This window comes from Rhinolophus hipposideros (assembly GCF_964194185.1).
Source record: "Rhinolophus hipposideros genome assembly, chromosome: 2".
Taxonomy (NCBI): domain Eukaryota; kingdom Metazoa; phylum Chordata; class Mammalia; order Chiroptera; family Rhinolophidae; genus Rhinolophus; species Rhinolophus hipposideros.
Window position 1 is genome coordinate 72,782,391 of NC_138048.1, and position 19,782 is coordinate 72,802,172.

Sequence of the window (19,782 nt, forward strand, 5' to 3'; positions counted from 1 at the left end):
CCAGAGTTTCTCAGGGCACCGCCACTCTCTCTGGACACAGCCAGACTTCCTGGACTCAGCCAGGGCTCTCAGGGCATTGCCACTCTCTCTGGACACAGCCAGACTTCCTGGACACAGCCAGGGCCTCAGGGCACTGCCACTCTCTCTGGACACAGCCAGACTTCCTGGACACAGCCAGGGCTCTCAGGGCACTGCCACTCTCTCTGGGCCTCTCGGGGTACTGTGCTGGAACAACAGTGGCTCACATCAAGGTGCTTACATATTATCAATGGCGGCCAGTCAAGACATAAAAGCAAACATCCGCTAGTCCCACTACATGGTGGTATGTTCCCAAACAGTCAAGCGTCCATTAAATCAGGGATGGAAGGCAATTCCCCATAGTCCATAGTCATTGGCCAGGGCTGTCCTGGGGGTGAGGGATGACCTTGACCTCGCCCTCATCTCCCACGGAGGACTCAGCATGCATTTCCTCCTGGGACAAGTCCCGCATCCGGGCTGCCTCAGCAAGCAGTTCCCAGCCCACAGGGCGGCAACAACCTTCGCTTTCTCCGCTTTCTCCGGCCTCTGCTGGTTGGGGAACCATCCACCTCTTTCCACCCCTCCACGGGAATCGAGCTCTCCGGCAGCTGCTCCTCCTGGTCTTCCTCAGACTGAGCTTTCATACGCACAAACTGCTCCACTGCCCTTCGGAAAGCTTTGGCCAGCACCATATCCTGCCGACTACGCCATGTGTCACGCAGGGAACCCTGCTCGCTGCGCCATTTGTCGTGCAGGGTCTCAGCTCCCACTCCCCGCCCAAGAACGCAGGACACGGTAAGGCCAAAAAGGAACACCCATGGAGCCATAAGTAGGGGAGTCAAACCAATATATTCTCGCTAGCGGCTGGGCTGGAGACACAGGAAGCAGGATCTACATAATCTGCCTAACAGCAGTCCACTCTTGCCAGCCACCACCTTCTTGCTAGCCCCCATTCCTTTCCTGCTAGCATAGCCACAGCCATTATATTAGTGGCCAATGGCCTACGGGTTACAGCTGACGGCCAACTAGCCACAGCTGCTGGCATCTGATCACAGTTGATGGCCATTTACTACCCGAGCCAGCACCTTTCTATGTGAGGCCGAGAGCCTGGAAACTGTTTTTTGGGGTTTTGTCCCCACAGGTAGATAGATAGAAGAGGATGTGTATGTGTGTATACATTGGTTTTGTTTCTCTGGGGAACCCTGACTAATACACCTACTACTAATTCCATTTTTATAACATTCTTGCAATGACAAAATTATAGAAACAAGAAGAGATTAGTGGTTGCCGCACTTTAGAAGTCAGTAAGATTAAGAGGAAAGTAGGTGTGGCTATAAAACGGCAACATGAGCTTGTGGTGATGGGAATGCTCTGTATCCTGACTGTACTGATGTCAGTATCCTGGCTGTCATATTGTCCTGTAGTCTTACAGGATGTTACACTGAAGGAAGCTGGGTAACGCGTACATGGGATCTCTCTGCATTATTTCTTACAACTGCACGTGAATCTGCAATTATCTCAGAAAGTTTAATTTTTAAAAAGTAGAACAAAATGTATCTGTTTTGATTATTTTATTGTGGCCCTCCCTGAGGACTGGGAGATGAACCTGGATTATCCCTCAGATGAATGAAAAAAATCCTGGGACCACAGCCATCCCAGTTTAATAAGCCAGAAAACTACCTGCTATCGTGAGTTCATCTTTTCCCTCCTCTCCCAAAACAATCATGAAAAAGTCCTGTCTTCTCTACCACCAAAATACATCTTGACTTTGTTCCTTCTCTTTCCCTCCTATCATCATTATATCTGGTGGTCAAGAGCTAGTCTGAGCTGTTGTAAGAACCTTGCAGTTGTGTCACTCCTTTGTCATAGGTGCCCCCATTCAATCCACCCCTCACTCAACAGTGTGAGTCATCCTAAAACATATATTAGATCATATCACTCCCAGGCTTCATCCCCTGCAGTGACTTCCTATTGCCCCTCAAATGAATCTAAGCTCATTCCCATGATCCACAAGGCCCTGCATTACTATGGCTGCTGTCTATTTCCCCAGTACCATCCGTTTCCACTTCCTCTTGCTCTCCTGCTTCACCCAAACTTCTCTTAGTCTTCAACCTAAGATCCTTCCTTCCTCAAGCTTTGTACATATTTCCCCCCTCTATTCTTCTGGTATCAACTAAGAAAATACTTGTGGGGACAGAGCCAGGAGTGCAGTTTCCAGTCTCTCTCGGCCTCATGTGGAAAGGTGCTCACTCGGGTAGTAAATGGCCATCAACTGTAATTGGATGGCCATCAGCTGTAGCTAGTTGGCCGTCAGCTGTAACCAGTGAGCCATTGGCCACTAATATAACTGCCATGGCTACACCAGCAAAAAATGGAGGCTAGCAAGAAGATGGTGGCTGAGCTAGCAAGAGCAGATTGCAGCTAGCGAGTGAGGGTTGGCAAAAAGAAGTGGATGGCAGGTTGCGGATAGTGTGGCTCCTGATTCCTGTCTCTCCAACCCAGCCACCAGCGAGAATATAGAGGTATGTCTCCCCTATCTATGGCTCCGTGGGTGTTCCTTTTTGGCCTCACCATATCCTGTGTTCTTATGTGGGGAGTGGGACCAGAGACCCCGCATGACACCCCGCATGACAATACTTCTTCAAAGAATATTTTTCTGAGCACCTTTTCTAAAGCAGGAGCCCCGCTGTTGTTTTCTTCCTTGGCACTCATGTAGTTTCTATTATAGAACGTAAGCCCCACAAGAGCATAGACCCTGTCTGTTTTGTTCTGTTTTGTAACCGGTGCCTAGTAACATGTTCAGTAAATACTGCATTTTGTGAATGTTAAATCAATAAATGTCCCAATGTCAGCCTCAAACATCTCTTTCCGCATTGCAACAAAGCACATGGCAACCTTTTTTGAACTTCCTTCATTTATTAAACAAATACTTATTGTCTACTATGGACCAGGCACTCTCAGAGACACTGGGAATAACAAGATGGGCAAGGTCTCTACATTCATGGACCTTAGATTTTCTGGGAAAAGTGGGACAACATAATAGACAAGTAAATAATAAAATGTAATAATGCTAATATTTAAATCAATAAACACTTGATTTAAAATTTAATTAATTTATTAATATCTAATATTTACATAATAAAGCAATAGAGAATAATTAAATACCAAGCAGAAGTGCTATGAAGAAAATAAAGCAAAGGCCTGAGAATGAGTTGCAGGGGGTAACCTTGGAGAGCCTCTCTAGTCATCTGAATGACATATAAATCTGGGGTGGAGCACGCTCGGCAGAGCCCCACTGAGTACAAAGGTACTGAGCCTGGTACACATTAAACCGTCTGAATCCAATGTGACTGAGCCCAGAGGAGGAGCCGGTGAGCAGTGGGTCAGGTCTCAGAGTCAGGGAAGGCTCCCTTAAGTTGGTTGCTCAGGCCATGGTGAGAAATATGGGTTTCCTTCTAAGGGTGGCTGGAAAGCCTCAAGAGACTTTTAAGCAGGGAGTACTATAGTCTGGTTTCGTTTTGAAATCAACGTTGGCTGCTCTGTGGAAAAGGAACTGTAGGGCAGGAATGGAGACAGGGAGGCCAGGTAGCAGATTGCAGTCATTCTCTGGAAGTGCTGGTGGCTTGGACCAGAGAGGTGTCCGGAGAGGGTGAGAAAGGCAGGCTACAATGGGAACAAATTTGACTCAGAAATCTTAAAATATACTGGCCTTCTTCAGGGATTAGGATTTTCCAACATTCTCTTCCACTGTTGTCTTGGCCCAGCTTGAAGTCACTTGATTGGATTCCCCAGAGAAGCCTTTGCACTGCTCCGTAACTGACCCAATCAGAGCGAAATGCCGCGTGCTGAGACAGCTGGTTTTCTTTCTTCCCACTTACAGAAATAAACTACAAACTCTCGTTTTACTGAAGGAAAGGGTAATCATGCAAACAAAGGAGGGACATGCTCTCTGTCCTTGGAAAGTCACCACCTAGAGCTCTGGGTATCTGCTATGAAAATTAAATGATTCCAGGTGTAATTAGAATGTGACCTGACGGGTTTGAATTGTGAAGCCGAAAGAAGCACCCCACACACAGCTGGATTCACCCCGCCCGCGGGGATCTCGGGGGGATTCTGGGCCCTGGAGCACCTCACTGAGTGGCCCTCATGCCGAGAGCAAAGCGCGAAAGTCCTGCCTTCATGTCACAGGCAGGGACACAGTGAACAGGCCGCGGTGCCGTGGGGCGCGCAGCTCCTCGGGTGCGCGCTAAGGCAAACTGTCCTGAGAGGCCGAAACGCAATTATCATCAGTTCTGCGAGGGCTAAATCCATCCGTGCAATCACTGTAACTGGACCCCTGCGCCCCCACCCCGGAGATAAAGTTTCGGCCCTTTCCGAAATGGGGAAGAGATTATTCATTTCTGAATAAGGAGGCCTCGGCTGACTCAGAGGAAGCTGGCCTGACAGACAGCCTCAAGGTCCCGCAGAGTGAGTGGCGGGGCGGGTTTGCAACAGGGACAACGGCCCCCAGAGGGCGGGCGCGGGCGCGGCGCGGCTCCGACCCGCACAAGTTAAAAACTAACCGGCTTCACGCCGCACTCAAGGCCAATTCCCTCTCTTAAAAGCAAGATCCAAAGAGCAAAGGTTGGAAAAGAGCAGAAAGTTACGATCATTTTTGACAGCCGCACAAAGATTCCTGCAGTGTCGCGTCACTGGAAAGTGATGGCTAAGGAATCCTCTCCTGATTATCCCCCGCTCTGACAACAGGGCGTGAGCATCACCAGCTCAAACTGGTGAGGAAAGCCCGGAGCCGGCTGTGCACCAAGGTCAGTGTGGCTTTCTGGGTTCCTTAAGGTCTGTTTTCAAAGCTGTCCCCCAAAGCTTGGCTCTACAACAGAAAGCGCCTCATGTTATGATTGAGCAAATTAATCCATGTAAAGTGCTGAGAGCAGCTCCTGGCACCAAGGAAGAACTCAATAAAGATTAACTATCTTGGCTAATAATATTTGTACATGCTTTTCCACTAAGAAATTACTGCATTGCATGTTTGCATTTATGATCATCTCTCCTTATACAGAGGGTGCCAAAAAAAGTATACACCTTTTAAGAAAGGAAAAATCTATTAAAAATTGTAATAATATATACCGATAACAAAAGATGAATACAAATCACATTTGACTTCTGCAATTATCAATAAAAAAGGTGCTCAATGTGGTAACCATTAGCGTCCAGACGCTTCTGATTACAGCCAGCGAACTACTGCTTGAGCAACGCTGACCAAGGTGTCCACTTGTGTACATTTTTTTGGCACCCCCGGTACATTTGAGCTCCTAAGTGTCTTATTTATCTCATGCATTTCTGAGCCTGGCACTGCTGGACTCAATAGAAGTTTGTGGTTTGAACTGGAATCTTTACTCAGGTGCATTGCTTTGCAGAGGTGATAGAAATGAAAAGAGGGTGGTGAAATAAAAGACAGATGACATCTCAGCCTCCTTTACCTCTCCACTATGCCACCTTCTGTTTCTTCCTGTCAACCCCTCGTTTTTGCTGCTGCACATGACATTTCCTCTGCTGGGAACTGGTTCCAATTGAGACTCAGTGAACACTAGTCACCAAGCACAACTCAAGTTCACTCAATGTTGCTGTCACCTGGACCTCCCACAGGGATCGGATAGCATAGAGGACTCACAGAAGGGCACGAGCTGAAGCCATATGCAAAGATTTATCTGAGTACACTACTGCCGCTAATGAGCGCCTCTTGACATACACAGAACCAATAATAATAATAGTAATAATGATAATAATAATAAAACCAATGACACCACCACTTGCTGAGCACTTAATATGTACTATGCTGAACACTCATATGTTATCACATTGAATCCATCCAACAAAATAAAGTGTGGGTACTGTTCTTTTCATGGCATCCGGTGAAAAAAGTTACAGCACAGAAAAGTCACAGTGAGCCATGGCTTACGGTCACACCACCAGTCGTAGAATGATGAGATTCAAACCCAAGTTCGTAACTCTCCAAAGCTCATTCAGGTAACCACTCAAGCCTACAATGGCTTCTGGCCACACAGCCCAGATCTGAAGCACAAACACCACACGGGTTCTCTGCAGGGCAGAGTACAGGGTGCCTCCTGTGTCCTTGTCTTTGTCTGTCGTCCCCACAACATGGCCTGACAGCCCAGCAGATCTCATCTGCTTTTCACCTGGTCCTGGTTACTGCTACACTTAACACATGCTTTAAAATGTTACGTGTAAAGGACCTGCTCCTATTTTCTTTCCTAGTGGAACAAAAATATAGAAGTCACAGTTCTCTTGAGGCAAAGCATTTATTGATTAGATTTCCATCAATGTTCAGCCTCCACTATGATTAGACTTGGACTTGTAGGTCGACTCCCTCGTTGCCTTGCTCCTCCTCCTCTAATGTATAACTTAGTCTTGGAAGCTGGGAAAAGGCAGGCAGGAGCTGGCCAGCTGTGTGTGCCACACTCACTACAGGACCAGGAATTAAGAGGACTTCCAACCTACAAAATGCCAGATCAGGTAAAGCAACATTATGTTCATTTTAAGTCAGCTTTGAGGAAATGAACAGATGAATCCACTGAAGTCAGTGAGCATATGGAGGATTTGGGGGACGGTGTGTGTAGCCACCACAGGTCAAAGCCACTTCTCTTGTTCAATTGGTAATTCATTTGGCTGCTAAAAAATCATATTTCTTATTCAGTAATTAGGACTTTAAAGATATTTGCTCCGTTTTCTGACTAGTCTATGTAATGTTTTCTCAAGTGATTCTGTATAACCGTATTACTAAAGGAATGTGAAAAAGAAAAAAAAAAACAGGAAGGCAGATTAACCTGAATCTAACTAATTATGAAAGCTGGTCTGAAGTCTTCAAAAACGTCAATGTACAAAAAAAACAAACAAGAGGTAGAAGGACTGTTCTAGATTAAAGAAAACTAAGAACTGACAACCAAATGTGACAATTAATTTTAGATTGTGGATGGAAGAAGAAAATAGCTCTACATGACAATGCAGGGCCAGCTGGGAAATTTTGAAAATGAGTTATATATTAGATAATATTCACATTATCCATTACATTCTTGGATAAGATAATGGTATAATACTTACCTAGGAGGTTGTCTTTGTTCTTAGTGAGTACGTGCTAAAGTCCTTAGAAGTGAAGTGGCACATATTTGTCACTTACTTTGAAATGATTCAGCACAACAATGCAGAGACACACACACACTGAGAGTTATCCAAAAGTGGTAAATGTTAAACATTGGTCAACACAGGTGAAGGTTATGGAGTGTTCACTGCACTACTCTTTCAACTTCTCTCTAGATATAATACTTTTCAAAATAAAAACTTGAAAATAAAAATAGTATAATACTGTTGTTCCTTTATAAGTTTCCCCCCATCAAAGGCACCCACCCCTACCCACAGTCATACCAGTAGGTAAATCTATCCTCTTCTTAGAAGAGGACCATTAAGTGCTGATCTGCTGTAACTTACTCTGCCAAGCATTCCTTCATGTCAGTGAGTGACAAGGCTAAAAACATGGGTTTTGCAGTCAGTCGGGCTTGGATTGCGGTGTGCTGATGCTACTTACCTGCTCTGAGACCAGGGTTAAGTTATTTAACTTGGGTTTTCTATATTGCAACAAAATAAGAACATATTGGGATATAATATGGGATATACAGGAATTATAGTAATTCTTTACTTTCTAGGAGTAATTAAATGAGATAATATTATGACAAACATCTTAATGTTACTAGTTATGTATTTATATAATGTATACTGAAAGAATAATTAGGACATCATGATTTCCTATTATAGCCCAGGAAAAAGCTAAAGCACTTAGAACTTTGAAGGTAATATTAGGTAAATACCGTGTTTCCCCAAACATAAGACCTAGCCGGACAATCAGCTCTAATGCGTCTTTTGGAGCAAATATTAATATAAAACCGGTATTATATTATATTAAATTATACTGTATTATATTATAAAGACCCAGTCTTATATTATAGTAAAATAAGACTGGGTATTATATTAATTTTCGCTCCAAAAGACACATTAGAGCTGCTTGTCCAGCTAGGTCTTATTTTCGGAGAAACACGGTATATATAGATGGTGTGTAGATTTGGCAAAAATCATGAAGATAGTGTTCAAATAACTGAAGTTTGGAAGATACTGCAAAAGAGAAGGCAGCGTGCTTACCACAGTGCCTCACACACAGCAGAAGCTTAAGATTCATTTAGAACTATCATTAAATTCCCTTAGGGGATTTAGAAATTGTGCTCTAGGACTTTTCTTGAGAACTAAGGAATTGCCTAGTAATGGAACTCAGAAGAAATGAGAACTGATGTAAAGCACAGTGTTTCGGCGTAAATCCACCCGGACTTTGAAAGAAGTGAGATAAACACGAGAGAGAAGGTCAGGAGACCCGGGCCCTCACTCTAGATGTGCCCAGTAATGCGCTGTGTTACTCAGACAAGGGACTTGGACTCAGCATCTTCACCTGAAAATGAAGAGATTAGACAAGAATCCATGGCTCTCTAAGGTCCCTGTCAACTTAAAAACTCTATGGCTTGAGAGGTCCTTGGCTTTTTCCAAGGTTGGATGAAAGGTTACCCTTGGGTCGGCATTTGGAAGCTTGTGGTTTAGAGGAAAGACTACAAGCTGCTTCTCTCTATCTAGTCAATCTGTAGCTACTGAAAATAAGGTTTTTTTTGTTTAGCAGTGAAAGTTTAAGAACATCAATTCTAAGTTCCAATACTAGAATACCTGTTACTTACCAGCTGTGTGTGTCGGGCAAACTACTTAATCTCTGAGCCCTGGTTTCCTCATCTGTAAAATGGGGATAATTTCATGTATTTTTTAGTACTGTTGTGAAGATTATTAGTGATGTATGAAAAGTTGACAGGTATTTGATTGGCAAGAATGATGAATGAGAGGGCAATGATGTGATTAAAGAAACAGCTGTTTTATAGCCCTTTCACTATTTCTAGGAAGACTATATTATGTATCTTATTTAGTCTATACTTTATAATAATCCTATGCATTAGCTAGTATTATACCCATTTGGGGGCAAAGAAACTGAGGCTCAGAGCTGTTAAGGGCCCTAACTTGTCATCTACTATCTTTTCTGATCCCCAAGTCTCCTTGTTTTTTCTAATAGACACCAATCTGACTTCTAAGCCTCAAAATAAACACCACATTTTGTTTTATGTTGAGGTTCAGCCATGTGCACATTCTATTGTTAGACATTTATCCCTCAGAATATTTTTAATTGGTCATGGGACCTAGTTTCTCTAACTTAAAATTATTAACCTCTAAATTGTTAGTCTTTTTAAAAGGTGCAAGGTTAATACCTTATAGCCTGTGAAGAGGTTGAGGGAAAAGGCTTAAAGATCTTCCACTTGGTAGGTAAACGCCTTTGGACAAGTTTCTTACTCTATCCATTTCTGTTTTCCCATATGTGAAATGATAATAATGATTCCTACCTACAGGGCTGTTGAGAGAACAGGAACCCTTTAGAATCCCAGAGTGTGGATACAGTAAGGTCTTCTCTAAGTTCTCACTGTTTCAGTAGCTCCTAGATGCCTATCCTTGAATCACCCTCTTGGACAGAGATGGAATGGATAAGGGTTTGTAGACTAATTCAGACTTAGTAGTTTTCAGAAATCTTCCCTGTCATAAACAAGACCTTCTCTCACCAAGTCAAGTGCCAAGCCACACAGAAGGCTGACTATAAATGTAAACTCTTTTTGTTTCACAATGCTAAAGGAAGAGATAGGAAGCAAAGAGCCACTTTAAAAATGAAGTTCAGAGAGGGAAATTAAGCCTGAAAATAAGAGCTAAAAAGGTGGTGGGAGGGATGCAATCAAACAGTTCAAAAGACTTGGATATTTGGAACGATCACTTTAGTTGGGAATTCTTAGAAATGCAAGTGACCTGCTTAAAATTGATGAGTTTGCTTCTTATCTAACTAACTGGGTAAATTTTCTATCTCAGGGAGTTAAAGTAGGGAACTGCAGGATGTGGGGTGACAGGACCAGAGCCAACTCTGAAAAGGAAGCCAGAAAGACCAGAAAACAAGAACTTTAGGAACACTCTAAGATTTCTAAATGTTTGAAAACTCCTTTATAATTGCTTTATAATTCCTTTATAATCTCCTTTATAATTGCTTTTTTTGTTATCCCTATAACAATATGAGAAATTGATCTTCAGGACAGCTCCAGTATTTCTATAGCAATTACTTAGAACAATTTGATTGGAAGGTAAATGGGGCTGGAGCTCCAGAGAACTTCTATCTTTGAAAATTAATTTTAATTTTTATCAAATAATGTAGGAACAGCTAATGTAGGAACATCTGTTGTGACTTAGATTGTGTATTTGGAGTGGCAGGGGAGGGCTGATGGAGATTATGGGGGATCAAATCTGCTGCAGCCACCCTTCATCTCATCTTCCATTTCTGTAGCACCCCCACTCACCATTGGCATCGTCACTGGTTGGACACTTTTTTTTGTTTTTTTAGTTTTTTTAAATTATATTTATTGCGGTGACACTGGTTAGCAAAATCATATATGCTTCAAGTATGCAATTCTATAGTACATCATCTATATATTGCATTATGTGTTCACCACCCAAAGTTCTTCCATCACCATATATTCGAACCCCTTTACCCTCATCTACACCACCCCCATCCTCTGGTAACCACTAAATTGTCTATGTCTGTTTTTGTTTGTTTGTTTGTTTGTCTTGTTCCTTTGTTGCTTTCAGTTTTATATCTCACATACGAGTGAAGTCAATTGGTTCTTGATTTTTCTGTTTGACTTACTTTGCTTAGCATGATAATATCAAAATCCATCAATCTTGTTGCAAATGGCAGTATTTCATCTTTTCTTATGGCCAAGTAATATTGCACTGTGTTTATGTATTACATCTTCTTTATCCAATCATCTATGGAAGGACACTTTGTTTGTTTCCATGTCTTGGCCATCATGAATAATGCTGTAATTAACATGGGGTACATATATCTTTATGGATAAATGTTTTCGTATTTTGGGGGTAGATATCCAGGAGTGGGATGGCTGGTTCATATGGTAATTCGATTCTTAATTTTTTGAGGAACCTCTATACTGTTTTCCATAGTAGCTATGGTAAATTTTCCAATTTACATTCTCACCAGCAATATATGTGTTCCTTTTTCTCCACAGCCTCACCAACACTAGTTATTATTTGTCTTTTTGATAATAATCATTATAACAGGTGTGAGGTGATCTCATTACGGTTTTGATTGGCATTTCCCTAACAGCTAGTGAAATTGATCATGTTGGCCATTTGTATGTCTTGGGAAAAGTGTCTGTCCAGGTCTTCTGCTCATTTTTTAATTGGATTGTTTGTTTTTTGTTGTTGAGTTCTATACGATCTTTCTATATTTTGGATATTAGCCCCTTATCAGAGGTGTACATTGCAAGTATCTTCTCCCATTCGGTTGTTTGCCTCTTTGTTTTGTTGATGGTTTCTTTTTCTGTGCAGACGCTTTTTAATAGTTTGATATAGTCCCATTCATTGATTTTTCCTTTTATTTCCCTTGCCTTTGAGGTCAAATTCATAAAATGCTCTTTTAACCCAAGGTCCATAAGTTTAGTGTCTATGCTTTCTTCTATGCAGTTTATTGTGTCAGGTCTCTGATCAATTTTGAGTTAATTTTGCTAGATGGTGACAGATAGCCGTCCGGGTTCATTCTTTTGTACGTGGCTATCCAATTTTCCCAGCACCATTTATTGAAGAGGCTGTCTTTTCTCCATTGTATGTTTTTGGCTCCTTTGTTAAATATTCTCTGCCCATATATATGTGGATTCATTTCTGGGTTTTCAATTCTGTTCCATTCATTGGTCTGTGTGTCTGTGTTTCTGCCAATACCATGCTATTTTGATTATTGTCACTTTGTAGTACAAACTGAAGTCAGGGAGTGTGATATTTCCAGCCTGGTTCTTTTTTCGTAAGATTGCTTTGGCTAGTTGGGGTCGTTTGTAATTACATATAAATCTGATGATTTTTTGTTCTATTTCTTGAAAAAAAAAATGCCACTGGGATTTTGATGTGATTGCATTAAATCTGTGTATTGCTTTGGGTAACACAGCCATTTTAACTATGTTGATTTTTCCAGTCCATGGATACAGACTATCTTTCCATTTCTTTGGGTCTTCTTCAATTTCTTTTAATAATGTCTTATGGTTTTCAGTGTATATGTCCTTCACCTCCTTTGTTAAGTTTATTCCCAGGTATTTTATTCTTTTAGTTGCAATTGAAAAAGGAATTTTTTTCCATTTCTTTTTTCTGACATTTTATTGTTAATATATAGGAATGCAATGAATTTTTGTACATTGATTTTGTATCCTGCAACTTTACTATATTTATTGTTTTTAATAGCTTTTTTGGTGGAGTCTTTAAGATTTTCTATATATAAAGAAAATCATGTAACCTGCAAAAAGTGACAATTTAACTTCTTCATTCCCAATTTAGATGCCTTTTATTTCTTTCTCTTACCTGATTTCCCTGGCGAGGACTTCCAACACTATGTTGGAAAGCAGAGATGATAGGGGACAGCCCTGTCATGTACCTGAACGTAGAGCAAAGGGCTTCAGTTTTTCACCATTAATTATGAGATTAGCTGAGTGTTTGTCATATATGGCTTTTATTATGTTGAGGTACTTTCCTTCTATACCCATTTTATTAAGTGTTTTAACCATAAATTGATGTTGTATCTTGTCAAATGCTTTTTCTGTGTCTATTGATATAATCATACAATTTTTATCTTTTATTTTGTTTATGTGATGTATCATATTGATTGATTTGCTTATGTTGAACCATCCTTGGGCCCCGGGGATGAACCCCACTTGATCGTGATGAATAATCTTTTTAATGTATTGTTGTATTCGATTTGCTAGTATTTTGTTGAGGATTTTTGCATCTATATTCAGCAGGGATATTGGTCTGTAGTTTTCTTTATTTGAGTTATCCTTACCAGGTTTTGGTATCAGGGTAATGTTGGCCTCATAAAATGAATTAGGAAGTACTGTCTCTTCTTCAATTTTTTGGAAGAGTTTGAGGAGGACAGGTATTAAATCCTTTGAATGTTTGGTAGAATTCACTAGTGAAACTATCTGGTCCTGGACTTTTGCTTTTGGGGAGGTTTTTGGATGATTGTTTCAATTTACTTACTGTTGATTAGTCTATTTAGATTTTCCAGTTCTCCGAGATTCAGTCTAGGAAGGGCATATATTTCTAAAAACTGGTCCATTTCTTCTAGGTTAATGAATTTGGTGGCATATAGTCCTTCATACTATTCTCATTTGATCCCTTGTGTTTTTGTGGCATCTGTGATAACTTCTCTTTCATTTCTGACTTGTTTATTTTTGTCTTTTCTCTTTTTACCTTAGTGAGTCTAGCCAAGGGTTTGTCAATTTTATTGATCTTTTCAAAGAACCAGCTCTTTGTTGCATTAATTTTTTTCTATTGTCTTTTTATTCTCTATTTCATTTAGTTAGGCTCTAATTTTTATTATTTCCTGCCTTCTGCTGACTTTGGATTTCATTTGTTCTTCTTTTTCTAGTTCTTTAAGATGTAATGTTAGGTTGTTTATTTGGGATAGGCCTGTAATGATATAAATTTCCCTCTTAATACTACTTTCACTGCATCCCAATAATTTTGATGCAATGTATTTTATTTTTCATTTGTCTCTATGTATCTTTTGATCTCTCCTTTTATTTCTTCTTTCACTCAGTCATTCTTTAATAGTATGCTGTTTAGTCTCCATTTATTTGTGGGTTTTCCCACTTTCTTTTTGCAGTTGATCTCCAATATCAAAGCCTTGTGGTCAGAGAATATGCTTGGCATTATTTCAATCTTCTTAAATTTGCTGAGGCTAGTTTTGTGTCTCAACATACGATCTATTCTCGAGAATGTATAGTCAGCCATATTATATGCTGATCCCTCGGGCAGGATTGTGGGCCACAGACAGGGCATGTGCAGGCTCAATCTTCCTGTCTCCCGGGGCCTCAGTGAGCTCCAGGCTGTGTCTATGCACTTCTCCCTTCCCTCCTCCCCTGTTTGGCCCAATTCATCCACTTTCAGATGTTTCAATGCACAGATCTCTCAGACATATTTGTGTGTTTCATAGGGAATCCTTTGTTGAATTATAGCTGTTCAATTTGTTGTCATTTCCAGGGAAGATTTAAGGAGCACCCCTCATGCCACCATGTTTCTGACGTCACTGTTCAGACTCTTAAGTTAAAAAGGAATGATATTATTGTCTGGTAGGGGCAGGAGGAGAGAGCCAACAGAGAGCAGAAGTCCAGGGATGGAGTGGGAAGAGCAGTCAAGTGCTTGGAGACTCTGCCACAGGAAAAAAAGGAGATGCAGGGATGAAATTGGAGGAGTACATTATGCTCCTTGGCTTAGTGGTAAGAAGGCCCCAACGTCCTTCAGCTGAGCTACAGATGAGCAGATGAATAGCCATTACCAATCGGGATTTTTGTGCAGACAGCTCATAAAAATTTTCTATGGGTAGGTGAAAAGGAGGTGAATTAGTGGAAAGAGAGGGAGCTAACTTCAAACCTACAGATTTTCAATTGTCACCCCAGAGATCCCCATTACATAGTAGGTCTGGGGTGAGCCCCAGGAAGCTACATATGTAATAAGCTCTCCAAGTAGGGTCTCATTTTAGAATCACTAGACAATAAATTTAAGGGCTCTCAGGGTGGTCCTGTAACAATACTTTGTTGATGACACTGTGAAATTTCTGATCTCCTGCTTGAGTGGTGAGTGAGGGGTACAGATTAATTAGCTATTTTTATGCTGTGATAGGAGGATTTATAATCATCCTTCAATTTAGTGAAAAATTGAAGATCCTACAGGGGAAAAGGGTTGGGCCACATCCCCATTAAGTAGCAAAATGGGAACTGGAATCCATGCTGATATGACTCATTCATTCATTCAACAAAGTTCCTACTATAACCCATGTTATTTATTTTAAAAAATTTAAATTATGTGATTATACATGAAATAGTTTCCTTATAAAATGTCTAATAATATAAATAAAAGAAAAAATATTCCTTTATCCCTCTTCTCCAATCTCACATTTTTCCTCAAATATCATCCTCTTGTTGTTTTTCAAAAGAACATTCTATGAGTTCCATACAACATGCATAAATCAAAGAAGACTCAAATTTAAGCCTTTTAAAAACAATTTTGAGATTGCACAACTTCCTTGGTCACTTAACAATAAGTCATTACATAATCACATTATTCTTTTAAACTGTTGCATAGCATATTGTATGCTTCTGATGTATGTATCATGATATATTTAAATCTATTTGGCCATTTCCCATTGAATGACATTAGGTCCTTTCTATAATCTTTGCTATCACACACACAAAATGCTGCATCAAATATCCTTACATCTGACTCTGTATTCATCATATTATTTCTCTAAGATAGTTAGCCACGTGGTTGTGAGTTAAAGGGGATGAATGCTCGGTCCCTTTCTACATTTTTTGTTTGTTTTTGTAGCTACAGGGAGTTGGAGGGGGGGAGGGAGGCAGAATAATATCCCTTAACCAACCTTAGGTTCAACTACATGCAAATTGTGAAAAGCATTACCTGGATGTTGATGTGGATCATGATAAAGGCCGGTTGATGCCTTTTGTATGAATTTAGAGATACTTTTTTTTTTTTCATAAAAATGTCCAGGAACTCCCCATGTCTTTGTTACTGGTGTCTGATTTTAGTTCTCTCAATGACATAAATGACTGTTTTAACCTTAGCAGTTTCCTTCAGTCCACAACCATTCTAATTCTCAATCCTGATTTTGAAACTTAAATGTGTGTGTGTGTGTAACAGGACTTTTGGTTTCTCCCCTGGAAGAAGCTGTCCCCAACTCTTTTCAGCGTTAGCAGTGTAAGGAAAATAGTGAATGGTTCTCACATGGTGGTATGAGTGACCCTGCTGGGAACACAGGGCACACTGTGAGTGTCAAAAAACACGTCCCAGCCTGCGCAGTCTGTCCGAAGTCCAAGCTGCAGACTGAGGAGATGCTGGGTAACTGAACTTGCCGGTGTTTTCCAGCACTGTGTTTCATTCCCCACAGATCACTGGGACCTTGGTTTTCACTGTCTTCACTGCTGTGCTGGGTTCCTTCCAGTTTGGATATGACATCGGTGTGATCAATGCCCCTGAACAGGCAAGTGGGACATGCACAATAACATCTCTCTTGGGCAATTCTTGTCAATGACAGGAAGAGATCTGTTCCTGGTACAGAGAAATAACGTGTGCACATGTGGGAAACACAGGGTAATCCAGGGCTTCTCTCAGGTACCATGTGCGTGGTTCCAGAGCTGATAACTTGGCTTTGACTCTTCAGTTAATAGCCCTCACAGGAAAAGAAAGGGCATGAAATAATTCTTCATCTTTGATTCCGCTGTTCACTGAGCTCACAGAAAACTTTAGCCAGAGTACCATACACCTAAGGATTTATTATTTTTTTTAAGTTTAAGAGCTTATTGCAGCATTCATTCAGACCTCTCAGCCATACGTGAATGAAAATGCCAGGGAATAAGAGGAAACTATAGGACAGGTTTCATTCTATGCACAAACATTTACTGAGCACCAACTCATTGTGCGTCAGGCGCTTTAACATGTCCCCAGTGTGACGCTCCCAACAATCTTATGCCCGTTTCTAGGCCAGATTGAAACCTCTAGGAGCACTGACACTACAAACATTCTACTTCTTCCCCACATTCCTGTTTTCCATAGGCAATTCAAAGTAAAATAATACGATTTTTTTTTTACAATACGAAATTTTTACAATAATAATCAAGGAGTCAACAGAGTTGGATTTTCTTTATGATGACTATTTAGATGGGTATTTTTAAAATTACTGAATAATTTCTATCATTTTTCTTATTTATTTTGTGCAACCCTACTCTGGTATCCAGTGAGTGGACAGGAAAGGGAGTGGACAGGAAGCGGATGTCATTTTTCTCAGCTCCCACAGCCTGCAACTGGGGGAACCAAGACTTCACTCCCTCTGCCCTAGTTTAGGCCATCAAGTCTTGTTCCTCTTCCTATCACCAGCGCCAAGCACCATGATTGGTGTAAAGAAGGCATTCAATAAAGTGTTAAGTGAATGAAGGAAGGGGGAGAGAAAAGGGAGAGGGAGAGGGAAAGAGGGAGGGGATGGGGGTGGGAGAGAAGGAGGGAGAGGGAGGGTGAGGGAGAGGGAGAGGGAAAGGGAGAGAGAGAGACATGCTGGGGGAAGGCTGGCATAAGGTGAACGTATAAACATTTGTTGGGAGCCTTCTGTGTATCAATCATATTTTCTCTGCTTCTCTTACAACATTGGACTCCAAGGAAAATGTAAGATACCGCAGGTGTGAATGTGTAAAATGTGTGCTGACCAAACAGTCCATCACCTGAAAAGAGTTCTTCCTTGGGCCAAAAGATGTGCTCTGGTTAGCTGCCACATGTCATCATGACTATGGCAGGCCTTGCTGAGGTTGAAAGATTTAGGGAATAACACTGGGGTCATAGCTTTTTGTCTTGGGTGAGGACATTTAGCAGGTTTCCCGAAATTTGGCTCAATATCACCATAATTGGTAGAGCCGCTTCTCTGTTTATGAAAGACTTTTTCAAATCCCTATTTAAGCCATCCTTTCCAATCTTCGAGGAAATCTAAGGTTCCCCCTAGTTCAATCACAGTTCTAGAGAGCCAGACCTAAAAACAGAGACCCCTCATTAGCTTCCAGCTTAGTGCTCTTTCTTATCGCCCCTTTGTTCTGTGTTCAAGGAGCTGCTTAAACACTATTATGTGGGAAAAGTCATTCGGGCCCATTTGTTTTTATTAGTGGAATGACACTTGGAATTAATTTAAGGTATTTTTAAATCACACATTTTAATGAAAGCTACAAATTCCTGTTGCAGAAAGTATTAGGAAAAACATCACCCATTATCATTCTACCACATAGAGCAAACTGTTGAGAACATTTGGGGTATTTCCTTACAGCCATTTTTCTATGCATATTATCCATACAGAGTGACTTTCTAATGAGGCAAATGCCTTGGTCAGACTTCTTTTCTCATAAAGAGGATGTCAATTCTTTCCATCCCTGAGCTGACTTTGCCACATAGGATTTTGCTGATGACTGGCAACGTAGGGCAGCTGCATTCTGGGTCCTTGTCAGAGGACCTCACAGCTCACTGCTCAATAGTGACCAAATCCTCACTGAGAGGATGACATGGAAGGAAGATCACCTGAAAAATGTGCCTTTACTCAATTATGCTCCCATGTGAGTGATCTTTGCCTCTACGGAAACACATTATAAAATATAGCTCTGTGAAATTCAGTTTTGAACACGCTGAATTTTCTATTACACACTGAGCTCTGTGAGATCCACAGGAGAAACTTCCTTCAGGTCTCAATACCTTCTCAGCGGCCACTGAGTTGTTTTTTTATCTTTGGAATTCAATACACATGATTGTTTTCCTCTCTTTGCATTGGCTGCTAGGAAGTTTGTTGCTATATTAATACCTTACTTCTAGCAAGGATACAGCACCTAGTGTTTGAATTTGTATAATAACTTTATTTTTGACCTCACTTTATCTTTCCCAAATTTTTTTCTTGTATCCACTTTTATGTTTCCATTAACATACTTGTGTTAAGTCGATTTAAATCCTGCTGTGTAGGGATAACATTAGTGTATAAACATATCTTTTAAGCCACATAATATTTTCAATTTACATAGTTGCCAACATTTAAAACTTGGAGAATTTTACATAAAAACACAGATTTCTGGCTTCTCTTTAAAAATCAAAGGTCATCAACACTCGTCTCACATTTGCAGCTTCTTCTGTCAGATGGGGCAAATACTCTCAAGCGCCATAATCCTGCTCACTCGCTATTGAATCCCTCAAAAGTAGAGACAGTATTTCAGTCCTCTAGTCATCAAGGTGCTCCTTGCCTCCTTCATTTATCTGTTCCTGCCTGGTTTCTGTTGGCACTGGACTTTGTGACCTCTGTTTTATAGGACACGGTCAACTCTAAATAAATCTATATGTGTTTGTATGTGTATCATGTACATAATTGGTATCATCCTGTTTAAAAACTTAACACACATTTTAAAGGAAAAACAAATAAAAATATATAGAATGTTTGAAACATTGGAGCTATTTTTATTTATTTTATTCCCTTAGGTAATAATGTCCCACTATAGCCAGGTTTTGGGTATTCCGCTAGATGACCGAAAAGCTGTCAACAACCATCCTATCGAGAGTACACCGGAACTGCCCATAACCCCATCCCCAAGGAATCCAACACCAACCCCTTGGGCTGAGGAAGAGTCTGTGGCATCTTCTGGCATCATCACCATGTTCTGGTCCTTGTCTGTGTCCAGCTTTGCAGTTGGTGGAATGATCGCATCATTCTTTGGTGGGTGGCTTGGGGACAAGCTTGGAAGGTAGGTGAATTACATAAATAAATGTAAACTTAGAAACTTTAGTATTTAGAGTTTGCTAGCATTTCTTTAGAAAGAAATCTTCTTTCTTTTTGTGGAATAGTTTTAGAGTTGATTTTTCAACTCGTGATCCTAGGGTTAGTGTTGGACCACAGAAAGGGAAAATCTGTTGGACCAATCTGCTTAGTTGTGGAAGCATTTACAGAAAAACTGAATTTGGTGTGTATTTCTAGGTAATTGCTTTGAATCTCTGGCTTTG

The 19,782-nt window shown here is 40.8% G+C and overlaps 1 protein-coding gene across 2 annotated transcripts in view; it reads left to right on the top strand.

The window, feature by feature from the left end:
* Window positions 1-6,459: 6,459 nt before the first annotated feature.
* SLC2A2 (solute carrier family 2 member 2) overlaps window positions 6,460-19,782 on the top strand; it is a 35,121-nt gene continuing 21,798 nt past the window's right edge. For both annotated transcript variants that reach the window (XR_013994183.1, XM_081062641.1), the window contains exons 1-3: window positions 6,460-6,549; window positions 16,163-16,255; window positions 19,264-19,526. Coding sequence is in view for 1 of the 2 variants with exons in the window: in XM_081062641.1 (XP_080918767.1) it covers window positions 6,538-6,549; window positions 16,163-16,255; window positions 19,264-19,526 (368 nt within the window). In the remaining variant the exon portion in view is untranslated. The remainder of the gene's footprint in view (window positions 6,550-16,162; window positions 16,256-19,263; window positions 19,527-19,782) is intronic.